General features: G+C 43.4%; 1 protein-coding gene across 1 annotated transcript in view; it reads left to right on the plus strand.

Moving 5' to 3' along the window:
- Nucleotides 1–15405, plus strand: part of itcha (itchy E3 ubiquitin protein ligase a) — an 86648-nt gene that overhangs the window by 53536 nt on the left and 17707 nt on the right. The window contains exons 7-14 of the mRNA XM_084316252.1: nucleotides 1686–1858; nucleotides 2440–2722; nucleotides 4244–4339; nucleotides 9015–9189; nucleotides 11837–11906; nucleotides 12361–12445; nucleotides 14268–14396; nucleotides 15139–15211. Of these exons, the coding sequence (XP_084172378.1) occupies nucleotides 1686–1858; nucleotides 2440–2722; nucleotides 4244–4339; nucleotides 9015–9189; nucleotides 11837–11906; nucleotides 12361–12445; nucleotides 14268–14396; nucleotides 15139–15211 (1084 nt within the window). The remainder of the gene's footprint in view (nucleotides 1–1685; nucleotides 1859–2439; nucleotides 2723–4243; nucleotides 4340–9014; nucleotides 9190–11836; nucleotides 11907–12360; nucleotides 12446–14267; nucleotides 14397–15138; nucleotides 15212–15405) is intronic.

The raw sequence follows: 15405 nt of genomic DNA on the forward strand, positions 1-15405 counted from the left end.
GCGAAAATATCAGAATGTTTAATAAAAGTAACAACTATACCGTAATAACAACTATAGGCGTAGACCAGGGTTTAACCCCTGGTCGTCAAGAGAGAGGGGAGATGAGGAAGATGAACTGGTGCTGATGGGGAGTGAAGATGAGCTGGAGGACTGATCATACAGTATATACCCCACACACACAAATGCACACACACTGTGTTTAAGTTATTAAATCATAATAATTGTCCAAATCTCTTGTCGTTTTATTTATTTTTTAATAGGCCTTTATTTTCACAAGTACATTTCGGACAAGTAAGGGCGCGGATCCACCTGCCTCATATTTATGACCGCACGCGTATTCCAATGGGGAGGGAGCGTATGCGGCCGCTTGCGGCCGCCTATAGGTAATGCGCTGCAGTCGGCTTTTTTTCCCAGCTCCTTTCAGCTTTTTTATGCGGCCGCACACAGCCTAGAGAGTTGAAACTTTCTGAACTTTCCAGAGCGGTGCGCCGAGCGCATATTCAGACAACCAATCACAGCCAGTCATATCTACCACTCTGCTTGTAACCTGACACCGGAGCTGCCTGCCTGTCTACCCGCAAGAGACAGGAGCAGTATGAGGGCAGCCGCACAAATACACTAATAACTACACGAATACACTAATAAAAAGCAAAAGGCGAACTGTGGTGTCAGGCAATAACTACGGTATATATATAATTAATATACAATAAAGTGTATTAAAATATGCTATGTGCAAAACCGCGGCAGTAAAATACGATGGCTATCGCTAGATTTCTTTCTCTCTGTCATCTCGCTACAAGATGCGCTTCATCCCAAAACTACCGGCGCACTGCCAGAGTTCTTCAGCTGGAAATATGAGGCAGGTGGATGCGGGCCCTAAGTTTAGCTTTCGGACAAGTAAAATATCTGTTAAAAAGTTAATGTCAAGCCCTGCGTCATCACCAAAGGAAAACACCTGTGAGCCACTCACCGCCATGCATGGCGACGGACCGGTGATATATATATATATATATATAACACATGTGAGAGTTCCATTACCGGTAGGTGTGAGATCATTAATAACTAAGTGAACCTGAAGAAGCAGCGATGCAAAACGCTTCATTCATTCTTTGTTTTTAACCTGCAAAAATGTAAAATAAAGGTCTATAATTGACACTGGTCAGCCTACGAGTCATTAAAGTGGAACACCACTCAAAATTATAATGTTATTTCCAAGACCGGTCAATCAACATGAGCTGCTCTCTCCCAGAGCCGGAAACCAGAGGAGCCAGAGGAGTAAGAATCAAAGTGTGTGATGTCACCTTTGGTATAATGTTTGGATCTGCTCTATTGACAATGAACGGGAGACTGATTTTGTGGACCCACAGCTTTATTCTGTAGTAGTGGTATTAGTTCTGAAGCAGAACATGTACCTATGAGCTCCCTCACCTATGTCGTCAGTGTCATCGATAAGATATTTCCCAATTCATTGTCTATGGAGCAGCTTCAGACTTAATACTTGATGACATCACACGTTTGTCGTTTTTGGATTTGGGAGAGAGTTGCTCATTTCCACTTGATATTTCTGTACTGTCTTAAATAACGTGCATGAATTCAGAAATTGGCGCAGTTCCCCATTTAAGTGTGAGGCAATTCTACTGGGCTTTGTGGGCTTGGTGTGATACGAACGTTCCTCCTCTCCTCAGGTGGAGCAGAGACACCTCTCCCTCCAGTGACTCAGACGAGTGGGTCATGGTGCCCAACGGCCATCCCGGCAGTGGACCGGGGTCTTCCGCCCCGTCCCCAGGGGGCTCCTCGCGTCCCCCTAGACCTGCCCGGCCTCCTCCACCCACCCCCCGCAGACCCACGGCCTCACCAGGTGGGAGAAATACTGTACAAATACTACAGAAAGTCATTGACGGGAACCACGTGAACACCCACACCATTAAGTTGCATTTTTGGAACTTCCATAGACGTGAGATGGAAGAACTGTGTAATTGATGTCCCAAGTGCCACGATAGATGTCCTAATGTCTGCCATTACTAGAGTAGTGACCGCAGTTAATGGAAATAGCCCAAGACTTGTTCAAGTTTCAAGTTTGTTTATTAGTTGTCACAATAAAATACATGTACTTTATAGTGAAATGCTTGGTTCTGTATGAGCCCCTGAGAGTGTGCTTCATACAGTAAAAAAGTAAGTAAAAGAGGAATATACAATATACAATCTAAAGTACAGCCGCCGAAGTACAGCGAGTAAAAATGATTAAACCGTGAGGTACAAATGCAGACAATGAGGTACAAAACTTTAAGTTAAGGTGCATGCAAATGAGGTATGACTGTAGTGCAAATCGCTTTAATAAATAGGTAAATATAATGTAGTGTTAAAGTGTCTAAAGTGAGTGTTTATAAGCCTATGAGAATGACTTATCATAACCACACCTCACGTCTCCTCTCTTCTCAGCCTCCTCCAGCAGTTCCTGCCCCAGCGAGGTGAGCGAGCCTCCGGCTTTGGCTTCAGACGGCTCCTCCCTGGCCTCTGCCAGTGTTGCTCCAGAACCACAGGACGCTGTGGCTGGAGCCGGAGCAGCAGCAGGAGCAGCAGGAGCAGGAGCAGCAGGAGCAGGAGCGGCAGCAGCGGCGGGCCCCTCGCAGACAGCCAGTGGCCCCGAGACGCCGCCCTCTGCAGCCGCGGCCCCGCCCACCCCCAGGGCCACGCCCATCACCAATGGACCTATGCCACCAGGGTGAGGAGAAGCATGCCACACTCACTGCTGTCGCTGCCACTTTAGTCTGTTTATATCAAGATCACAGCCGATCCTTTTCCAGTTGTGTTTCATGTGCAGTGGAGCCGCGCTCATCCAGGCCCCTTGTGAATGGAGGTTGTTCATTAAACTGAAATGTTTGGATTATCAAAATATGCGTGAAAACACGTGGAAGATCTTCTGAAATGCTTTTTATTCAATTAAGTAGCAAAGTTGTTTTCCAAGTGCGATATTTGGCAGAAATAAATGTGTTTCGATATAAATGAATGAATGTTTATTACATTTATATAGCGCTTTTCTAGACACTCAAAGCGCTCCCCACAATGTAGGGTGGAAATTGCCTCCTTCACCACCACTGATATGATCTAATGTGTTTAGATATCATTTAATGTGTGTGTTTAGATATGATCTAATGTGTTTAGATATCATTTAATGTGTTTAGATATGATCTAATGTGTTTAGATATCATTTAATGTGTGTTTAGATATGATCTAATGTGTTTAGATATCCGTCCGGTTGCTGTGTGTATCTGGCCTTCATGTAAACCATGCTGCTGTGTGTCTGTCCTTCATGTAAACCATGCTGCTGTGTGTCTGTCCTTCATGTAAACCATGCTGCTGTGTGTCTGTCCTTCATGTAAACCATGCTGCTGTGTATCTGTCCTTCATGTAAACCATGCTGCTGTGTGTCTGTCCTTCATGTAAACCATGCTGCTGTGTATCTGTCCTTCATGTAAACCATGCTGCTGTGTGTCTGTCCTTCATGTAAACCATGCTGCTGTGTATCTGTCCTTCATGTAAACCATGCTGCTGTGTGTATCTGTCCTTCATGTAAACCATGCTGCTGTGTATCTGTCCTTCATGTAAACCATGCTGCTGTGTGTATCTGGCCTTCATGTAAACCATGCTGCTGTGTATCTGTCCTTCATGTAAACCATGCTGCTGTGTGTATCTGTCCTTCATGTAAACCATGCTGCTGTGTATCTGTCCTTCATGTAAACCATGCTGCTGTGTGTATCTGGCCTTCATGTAAACCATGCTGCTGTGTATCTGTCCTTCATGTAAACCATGCTGCTGTGTATCTGTCCTTCATGTAAACCATGCTGCTGTGTGTATCTGTCCTTCATGTAAACCATGCTGCTGTGTGTCTGTCCTTCATGTAAACCATGCTGCTGTGTGTCTGTCCTTCATGTAAACCATGCTGCTGTGTGTCTGTCCTTCATGTAAACCATGCTGCTGTGTGTCTGGCCTTCATGTAAACCATGCTGCTGTGTGTCTGGCCTTCATGTAAACCATGCTGCTGTGTGTCTGTCCTTCATGTAAACCATGCTGCTGTGTGTGTCTGGCCTTCATGTAAACCATGCTGCTGTGTGTCTGTCCTTCATGTAAACCATGTTGCTGTGTATCTGTCCTTCATGTAAACCATGCTGCTGTGTGTGTCTGGCCTTCATGTAAACCATGCTGCTGTGTGTGTCTGGCTGACTCTTCTGTACTACCTGTGCAGGTGGGAGCAGAGGGTAGACCAGAATGGCCGGATGTACTTTGTGGATCACATTGAGAAGAGGACGACCTGGGAGAGGCCTGAGTCTCTGCCTTCTGGGTAACTAAACACCTGAGCCGTTTTTTTTTATATCTTCTGTGAACATGGACTGGATATAGCTGTGATCTCTCGCACTGTGAAGTAATACAATTGTGCAAAATAAGGCTTTGGTAAATTTTATTGTAGCAGTAAGCTGCAGCAGGGCCTACATGTTGTTGTTTGAGGGTATTTATTCAATGCAGTAACAATCTACACTTTGGTGGCAGTGATTCGTATTTGGTCACGAACAACTGGTGATTGTAACCGTGACCCGTCATGAGAATATTATACTATGAATAGCCTGTTGATATACCAGCTCAGTTTGACATTGACCATATTCACACTGGCTGTTTTGCTCTTATGTCATGCTCAGGTTGGGATTTCTTTCCACCCCGTTCCCACCTTGCGTGGGTAAGAAATCCCAACCTGAGCATGACACGGTCGGTGTGTGAATTTGGTAAATTTCCTGTACCTTTCCCGTAGGTTGTTCGTCTCAACAATTTCACTGACTTTCACTGAGATTTCCAGTCGTGTCCACATTGCACCTGTCTGTACTTTCACGTTCACGGTGACGGGAGGGGGATGATTCACATTTTCTTTGAACCCTCAGTGACCGGAACATATGACACCCACAAGTCAACTACATATCTCATACTGTCTTCTGATTGAGAGTTCCACTGCACACAGAAAATCACATTAAGTCCCATTTAAATGTATTTAGGGACATCGGCCTCTGCTTTGTTATCTAAAGGCTGCAGACTTCATGCAGTCGATAACATAAACAAGGTGGCCTGTTGGGATGTTAGCCTGTTAGGGATGTTCCTAATGTGAAAAACTGATTTTATATGTCTGCACTTTATGTGCAAATTTTTTCTGCTGTGAAGCACTTTGAGCTGCAGTTTATTATTAGGGATGCCCCGATCACGTTTATTGCCACCGATACAGATCGTCTGAGACATATCGGCCGATACACCGATGAAAAAACGATAGTTTTTGGTTTTGTTATAGCAGCTGGCAGTATTATACTGTAGGTCTAACACAGGCATTCTCAAAGTCCGGTCCAGATCCGGACCGAACCACAACTGTCTCTGTACTCTGAGCAAATGATACTTTTCATATGTATTATCTATATTATCTGCGAAACATCGCCACAACGCAACAAGTACAAATTCTCCGCTATCTCTACTGCAAGCAGCGTTTCTGGATGTCCGACTGCTCCACTGTCTGTGTGTGTGTCTGTCTACTCTGCTTTGGTCCATCACATTCCCCCACCCACAGTATGCGAATCAGAGGCAGAGTAGGGCGGGTCTTCACGGAATGCTTGTTGTCTCTTTCAGCAACCTGGGACAGTGTAGCGGGGCTCAATGTGAGAGAGTAGTCCATTGTCTCGACTACCCTTAATGGCTGGTCGTCCAGCCCCATGAATTCCATGACTTTTCTTGTGATCGCCTTAGCCTTCTTCTGACTATCACGATTATACGCACGGGTGCTCTCTAAAGTGGTTGGCGTTAGCGGCCGTTTTGGTTCTTTCTCTGCTTTTTTCTTTTTACTCCGCGGTAAGCTTAACAAACTCTCCATGCTCCTCTGGGTGATGGGACTGTTTCCCCCACAAGTTATTTTATCCTGGCATATACATTGCAGATGGCATTTGTTGCATCTGTCTCAGACACTTTGTAATAGTTCCACACCGCTGACATGTTTTATGTTAATTAACATGCGACAATGACACCAACTCCGCTGAGTATTGGCTCATGTTTTTCGCGTCATCGATCAGTTTTCGCAATCGGCGACTAGAAAGCATTATCAGAATTCTCCAATCTCATATTTATACTGAATATCGGCCGATACCGATCGCTGGCCGATCGATTGGGGCATCCTTATTTATTATTATAATTATTAATAACATCACATGCAGCACCCTATGAATGTAGACCATGAACAAAAAGGGCTACAATTCCTACATGGTTCACCCAGTATGGATGTAAACACCCTCAAATCAAAGCTGAAAGTCTGCACTTTAAAGGGATGGTTTGAAATATTGAGCAGTAGCGTAATCGAGCTTACTTACCAAGTCCCATGGTCTGACTTCTGGCCGGGTTCCGAGTGAACCGGGTAAGCTTTGGTTACCCATTTTCAAAACAAAACCACGGTCCTCCAGCATTTTGAAACGGCTGTCAGGCCGCATTCCCTGTGAACGGGTTGCAGTGTAGTAATACACTGGCTTTTTTCTATAAAAAACATGGTGCCAAGTAGGCCTTCAGTTGACTCCTTCAGACATTAAGCACCCCCCACAGCCCAAATGGAATGAACTACCCAACCCAATTAGGACAGCCGAAACCTGTCCAATCTTTCGCCGTCGACTAAAGACGCACTTCTTCAACCATTATCTGAAATAATAAGAAAGAAAAAAGAAATAATAATAATCTAACCCTAACTAACCTTACTGTCATGCACTTGGCCTAATAAACTAACCTACACTGTAGCACTCTTTGATGAACATTGTTACTCAGCTGATAGAGTTGTGCCTTTGTCGTACAGAACTTGGAAGTCGCTTTGGATAAAAGTGTCAGCTAAATGTAAATGTAAATGGAATGATAAAAAATAAAATAAAAATAATTTCATTTTCTTTATTTAAAATATTTATATATATACCGGTATATACAAATCCTTATTCGGGGACAGGCCTAGTGCCAAGTGATGGGAGAGTCTGAAATGCTGGTTGTTTTGTGTTAGATACGGTTGTAACCTCTTTTGTCTGCATGCTGTGGTGTGGAATTAAAAACCTTTTGCTTTCGAGACCCCGTTCACTTAACAGTTCACTTGGGAACGTGGCCAAAACTCTGACCACGGGATTCAGTAAGTAAGTTAACACATTCCCTGCCACGCAATTTGAGCATCTTATACCACTCTCTGCCAGCACTCTTAAGTCTATGGAGATGTTCACCTTCTTTGCAGGGCTATAACTTTTTTAATTGTATTGCTAAATTGACATTACTATGGCCCATTCAACATCGATTATCTATCGTTCAGGATGTAGGAACGTTTTACTTTTTCATTCATAGATTCATACGAAAATACCGTCTAGAATATAAATGTTTTTATCGTTTTCTGCAGTAATTCCTAGAACGTGAGATATAGGCATAAACGCATATATGCCGTTTGTTGGCGATACACGCTATATTAAAAATTTCAACTGTACATGATCCTAAACGTTATGACTGATCATGCGCGGATGAACGGGGGGGGGGGGGTCGTTTATAATTCCGTGATCGTCAGTAAATGCTTTATGTAGTATGGGTGATATATTGATCAGAGCAGTTTGCATGGATAATAATAAACAAACGCGCTGAAAATGACGTCAGCGTCCTCTTACCGTTCGACGATGAGACTGGAGGAAAAAGATCCCACTTATTTGACGGCGATCGCCTAAATCCATTTCCGGTTTGTATAATCGTAATAAACGGCCAAATCGTATAGATTATTGCGTTATGGCAGCGATCGCTACACACGGACGTGTGTATACAGTCCCGCAACAATATGCGAGTGCCGGACGCATTTGGCAGATGCACCGGAGATCTCCAGAGATCCACTTCCGGTTGCAACTCGCCGATCATTCACCAGGCGGCAGTATTGAAGCGTTGCAGAGTTGTGCATGCTCCCACTGCATCAGACCAGGCTCTGTGAGGGAATTATGAATAACATGTCGAAAAATGATCTCAATAACGTCGTACACCGTGGATTGGCAGAATTCGCATGAACTTGAAACATGTCGTAAGCCGTTTCCGGCATGGGATGTGTTAATAGCTTTGCATCCACTACACTAGTACTGGCAAGTATTTCATACAACTTAATGTCCAAAAATCTAAACTATCCCTTTAACCTCATATTCTGTAATTGTTAGTCTCCTGAGTGACAATGAGGCCAGCCATGGCCCAGTTGTAGATTACTTTGTTTCCTGGTGCAAATTTCAGAATTTTCCTAGGCATTTCTTATTTCTACAACTAAATGTCACAAAGACTAAAGACATGTGCATTGATTTTAGACTATCTTCACTAGCTCCTCAGAGTAGTGTCATTAATGGCCAGACAGTGGATTTGGTGACCACTTATAAATACCACTGCCTTATGTGAATAATGTATACTTCATCAGATCATATATTTAGCTTTTAGCATTTTTAGATTATATATTAGATTAGATTTAGATTATTGGATTATTAGATTATATATTGTAACTATTGTAGGGCAAATAGTGAGATGGCATACATACCCTCATCTCGCACCTTGTTGCCCATTATGCACATGACCAGAGTTAATTATATTGATCTGTTATATTGTGTACACTGCTTTTTTACTACCTGTACCTCCCCTCCCCCCTCCCCCATGCTGCTATGATGCCTGAATTTCCCCAAGGGGATCAATAAAGGAATATCTTATCTTACACTATATATTACATCCTTCATTCAATACACTATGTATTATGTAATATATGTATATATATATGTAATATATAATGTATTGAATGAAATTGATCTCAAACCCTGCCCTCTTTTCTTGATCCTCCAATTACAACTGCTAGTTTGTTCGTGGGTGGGGCTTGAGATGGGGCCTATACAGTGTCACCAGGTTGCCTGTTTCTCCTCCACATCACCAACTCAACGTGTCGCCTCCTCCTCTGTTTCCTGTTATCCCCTCTCCAGGTGGGAGCGCAGGGTGGATCCCATGGGCAGGGTGTACTACGTGGACCACATCACCCGCACCACCACCTGGCAGCGCCCCACGCAGGAGTCTGTGCGCAACTACGAGGAATGGCAGCACCAGCGCAGCCAGCTGCAGGGAGCCATGCAGCAGTTCAACCAGAGGTTCATATACGGGGTGAGGAGTGCAGTGCCTTCATTGACTTGTTTGTTTTTCTTTTGTTTAAATAGAAAGATTTCTCATGGGTTCTCCTTGGGTTTTTGCTTGCACTTTTTGAATCTTTGCTTTTACTTCCTTATGTCTGCGAGGAGCACTATGACAGAAATACCAAGGCGCTGATCCGTCCATGACTTGTAAATCCTGTGACGATAAAAGGATTCTGGCACTCTGTAAAGATGAGGCCAATTTAATTGATATTTTGAGTCTCGTCGAGTGCGAGAACCCTTTTTATTCACATGTTCTTATCCAATTTTGCTTAAAGTTGGTGGATTTGCCAAGGACCTGCACTATTGATTTATTTACGTATTTACTATATCAAACTGGTTAAAGATCGTGTTAAGCTAGGTGGGGACGTGAGCGAGGCTGAGGTGAGGTCTACTTTTACATCGGGTGCTGAAGGGGCTGGTTTACATCGGGTGCTGAAGGGCTGGTTTACATCGGGTACTGAAGGGCTGGTTTACATGGGGTGCTGAAGGGCTGGGTTACCTGGTGTACTGAAGGGCTGGTTTACATCGGGTGCTGAAGGGCTGGTTTACATCGGGTGCTGAAGGGCTGGTTTACATCGGGTGCTGAAGGGCTGGTTTACATCGGGTGCTGAAGGGCTGGTTTACATGGGGTGCTGAAGGGCTGGTTTACATGGTGTACTGAAGGGCTGGTTTACATGGTGTACTGAAGGGCTGGTTTACATCGGGTGCTGAAGGGCTGGTTTACATCGGGTGCTGAAGGGCTGGTTTACATGGGGTGCTGAAGGGCTGGTTTACATGGGGTGCTGAAGGGCTGGTTTACATCGGGTGCTGAAGGGCTGGTTTACATCGGGTACTGAAGGGCCGGTTTACATGGTGTACTGAAGGGCTGGTTTACATGGTGTACTGAAGGGCTGGTTTACATGGTGTGCTGAAGGGATGGTTTACATGGTGTGCTGAAGGGCTGGTTTACATCGGGTACAGAAGGCAGGGCTGTACAGTGCGATGATATTGTCGCGAATTGCCCCTTTAATTGGCCGTTGCGATTGGTAAATATTATCTGGGGGCGGGCTTGCGAGTAGTGCTTTCAAGCCTTGGATTCGCATTTCACTCCTAAATTATCCAAGGCGTGTGATGACGCGATGACGTCACTCACGCGAGCTGAGCAGTGAGCACTCAGCAGGTATGATCAGCGAGCTGCGGCGTCTGCTCCTCCTCCAGCGCTCTCGCAGACTCGCACCCGTGGCTGTTGTAAACACTGGGACCTCGGTGAGCCTGCCAGCCGGCTAGCTACTGATAGCTATCAACAAATGCTCCAGTAAGTCTAGTAGTGCATGATAGCTTGCGTTAGCTTACTGTTCAAAACGAAACGTCCCATTAAACTAAATAGTTCAGATAGCTCCGTCCTGATATCAATGTCTTATAAAACACTGAGTCGATGCGTATTCGAGCTGAGGGCACGCTGAATATAGTCAATAGGGACCAGCTGCAGCGCCGGAGAATCCTGGCCGTAGCTGGAGGCTACAGTATAGGGCCCAGCTGCAGCTCCGGAGAATCCTGGCCGTAGCTGGAGGCTACTCAGTACACACAGACAGTGGAGCTGGTTTAAATAAAAAAACAATCGATATAAATAATGGTAAAATTGTTATTTAAAAATGTGCCCCTAAAAAATTTTTTTTGCCCCTAAATTTCTCATTTAGGGGCAAGTGTGCCCCTAGTGAAAAAGCTTAGCGTACAGCCCTGGAAGGGCTGGTTTACATCGGGTGCTGAAGGGCTGGTTTACATCGGGTACTGAAGGGCTGGTTTACATCGGGTGCAGGTGTTGCGGCTTTACGAGTATCTTCTCAGTTCTCTCTCGTCACACTGTCCTGTGCACAGTGCACTGTTCTGACAGCCTTTACTTCAGGGTATTATCTATGGGGTATTAAAAAGTATTAAATTCATAATTCTCAATTTAAGGCCTTAAAAGGTCTTCAATTTCATTTGCACAGGTATTAGTTTTTGTAATATATGAAATGTTTTGTATTCAAGTCGTTGTTTTTTGCGGGGCTACCAGGAGCTTGGTGCGTCTGGCGTGAGCTTGTATGGAACACGCAACCATTTAATTTGGCAGCCGTCAGTTCAGAATCCCTATGTGTTTAAAAATAAAATTCCTATTATGGTTGTGAAAAAGTTTTGCTCTAAGTGGTATTAAAAAGTCTTAAATTGAACTTGTTGGAACCTGCAAATACCCTGTACTTGTACTTCGCTCCATTCACACATGATTTGGCTTTTGAGTCTGAAATCTATTCATGCGACACGTCTACATGACTCTAGTAATGGATAGCTATGGGTGCCATGTTCCGGTCTAGATCACACGGCTGAGGTTCTCCTAAAACAGTGGGACTAATGGAGCTCTCAATGAAATTAATGTTTTTTTGATGGATGGTGGATCGATGTTTGTTATATAGTAGAGTTGGTATTGATTCATATCTGAGAGAATTATTCCCAGGGCCTTTTTGCTTTTAATATTTCTAATGATATTTTAGAAAATGAATCACAGATCATCATGGTACTTTACATCTTAAAGCTCTGTCATTTTGGAGATGTGACAGGCTTTGTTGACGCCGGTCTCTCTCTCTCTCTCTCTCTCTCCCTCTCAGCTCCAAGACCAACTTGCACCCACAGCGAACAAAGAGTTTGACCCACTGGGCCCTCTGCCACATGGCTGGGGTAAGCATCGTCTGGTGGTTTATTTGTGAGTGTCTGTTTTCAATTGTAGTTTATGGACATCGGAGGGGAGAGATGTATAACGAGGGATTCTAACAAACACCATGTCGCTCGGAACGGAATCCAGCAAACAGTCAGTGGGCAGTGAACGGTGGAAAATGTCTTCATTACTTGTTGTCATGTTCAACAGCATTCTCTTATGCAGCCCCAAAGTCCTTGAATGACACAGTCAAAGTTAAAGTTGGACGTTCTCCCTTCCCTTACGGAATTTAAATGTCTGATTTCATTTCTCTATGATTCATGTTGTAACTGTTTTTAACTGATTGCACTGCACATTGTTTTGTTGTTTTATCTTGTTGTACACTCAGCAGTTCTGTAAATGAGGTGGCCTCACCTCAGAGCTCACCTGAGTATAAATAAATAAAAGGTTTCAATCAATGTTTTGTTTGCTCTTCAGAGAAGAGAACGGACACCAACGGCAGAGTGTATTTTGTTCATCACACGACTCGGATGACGCAGTGGGAGGATCCCAGGACGCAAGGGTGGGTATTTCTGTGTGTGTGTGTGTTGTGCATGTATGTATGCTCGTTGCATCCATTAACCAATCTCCTTTTATGCAATTGTGTATAAAGCACTTACCGGACAATTGGGCTTGTTCAAATTAGGAATGGGTCATAAAAAACGAATACTAATTTATGGGGATCAAAGTCAACTTCTGTAATGTGGTTGGCATTTATTATAATATTTTTTTAATATGCAGGTTATTGATCATTTCATTGGTGGAACTGTGTTGACTGAAAAGCAATTTTCTATTTCAGCCACTAGGAGGGACTGTGTCAATAACTTGGAGCACCAGTCCTTCCTGGCCTCTGTCCTGCATGTGCTGCCTCTTGTTCTCATTCTAATCTCTATAAACTGATATCTGCATGACAATAAGGGAGAGGAATTTGATATCTGAAGCTTTCTTTTTATAGTCCCGAGTAGTATTGCTTTGGTTGCATGCAGGTAAAGAGAGGCTAAATCCTCATCAGTAAAAGTAAAGACTATAGCCGATGGGTTTCCGAGATTGTTGTCATTGTGGCTCAGTAGCTGCAACGTAACGTTAGCCCTGTGGGAAACTTGTGTCTATTGTGGGACATGTGGACTGGTGTTGTCCTACTGTGGCAAAATCTCCACAAAGCTGATTCATTAAAAAAAATCATCTATTCTAGCCTTTATAAATGTGGGCACACATAGTATATATCAATATATCATTCAGTTATTCCTTCAGACCACCCACCAACTAACCGACCATGAAAAAGTGACCTTGTGCACATCCCTAGTTCAACCCCTATTGCACACCTGGTCATCCTTGTTGGGGGGATTTCTCATTGAAATGCCATTCTTCTTCCTATCAAGTTATTATATTATTATTACTTATTTTTATTGGGGGTTAAGCCAGGGGCTGTTGTTCCACTGTGGCCCGTGAAGCTCATTGAGATATGTAATGTGATTTGGGACTTTCATAGATGAATCTAACTTGACCACACTATATAATGTGGATGAGAGAAGACTTGATAACACTGTTACTGTTGATTAGAGTAGGCTTGATAACACTGTTACTTACTGTTGATGAGAGATTGGGAGTAGACTTGATAACACTCTAGATAGGACTGGGCGATATGGCCAAAAATGATATCACGATAACGATATGATAATGTTATCATATCACTCGATATAGATAATTATCGCTATTGTTATACGTATTAGTATAAGTATTTTTGGTGGACAAACCACCGCACATGTGCACCGTGACTCGCGACTGGAGAGACTAGCTCTACTAGCACACATAGCCTACTGTGTACAGACTGTTTCAAACTGTATTTTAAATTAGAAAGCAAACAAAATAAATGGATAAGAGACAAATACATCTCAATTTGGTCAGTATTGTCATTTGGACAAGCAAAGCCATTACTTTAAGTTGCAGGCAAGAAAGACAAGTCTGTCCACTGTCTCTGGTTTTAAAACTGCCCTGTTGCAGGTCACAACATTAAAAAAAGAAGAAAAAAATTTATTGATATTTGTATTATCGATTATTAAAACATCGCGATAATTATCGTTATCGTTTTCTCGCCCAGCCCTAACTCTAGATGATGTTACTGTATGGAGGAGGCCCTGCTTGGTGTAACCCTGAGCCAGTGATTTCCTGTTTGTCTAGCCAATTGAAACTGGGAAACACATTTGTATATGCAGGCTATATAATGCCTTATTAGCAGGCGTTTTAGGTCTAAATGGGTTGAGGTGCTGCTAATTTCCCTGTTCTGTGTTTCTGATTCGGACTGAAATAAACGGTGTGCGTTGTTGTGTTGGCTTTGTGTGTGACAGGCTGTTGAACGACAAGCCCCTGCCAGACGGCTGGGAGATGAGGTTCACGGTGGACGGCATCCCTTACTTCGTAGACCACAACAGGAGAACCACCACCTACATCGACCCTCGCACGGGGAAATCCTCGCTGTAAGTCTGTTAGAGCTGTAAATATTGATGGGCTTAGGTGTATTGTGTCTGGTGACATAGGCCAGCCGGCGTGTTCCCTTGGTCGTCTCGTACATTACAATGTGACAGGAAAAAGCTTTCACACTGATCTGAGGGCAGCACTCACACTCTGAAAGCACAGGACCCTCTGAATAAAGCTAGACTTGTTTTACCAAAATGGAATCCCAAACAGTCTTGTACTAAGTGCTCATGAAAGTGAGGGCAGAAGGACTACTTCCGAATTCCTTACTTGTACCACTTGTGGTTCAGTGCAGTATGCGCAACATACAACATACTTGGAGGACTTGTTTGGGAAATGACCTGGTGCAAAGAATTGTGGGATTGAAATGATCATGTCGCAACCATCCACTCCGTACTTCAAAAGTTGGTCCTTTTAGTATTCCTCCAAATCTCTTTTGCATACAGTTTCCTTTCCATACTAACGGATACTGCATAAATTGCATACAAAGAATATGTAACATGGGAGAATTCTGAAACGGTAATTGATATCCCCGGAACTATTTATTTATTAATCAATTATCATCCCACAAGGTAACGTGTCTGTAAATGTGATGTTCTAAATATTTACTTGGTGGGTACAAGTACACATGATCCTGTTCTAAATATGTACTTGGTGGGTACAAGTACACATAAATGTGATGTTCTTCTAATATGTACTTGGTGGGTACAAGTACAGATGATCCTGTCTCTTTCTGCTCCACAGTGAGAACGGGCCCCAGATTACCTACGTCAGGGACTTCAAAGCCAAAGTACAGTACTTCAGGTTCTGGTGTCAGGTAGGTGTGACCCGATCATCCAATCAAGAGCATCCCATGGATAGATTTAGTCTTAAAATACATTAGTCTGAGGTGTTTTAGCCTAGGTAAAGGTCATGTAGAATTATGTCCCATAGTACATTGACATTTTTTTAAATATACCCTTTCTGTTACTTTTCCTTGTAGCAAAAGTCAATGAATGAGGTCAAGAGACT

The sequence above is a fragment of the Notolepis coatsorum genome (assembly GCF_963971535.1).
Source record: "Notolepis coatsorum genome assembly, chromosome: 6".
Classification (NCBI taxonomy): domain Eukaryota; kingdom Metazoa; phylum Chordata; class Actinopteri; order Aulopiformes; family Paralepididae; genus Notolepis; species Notolepis coatsorum.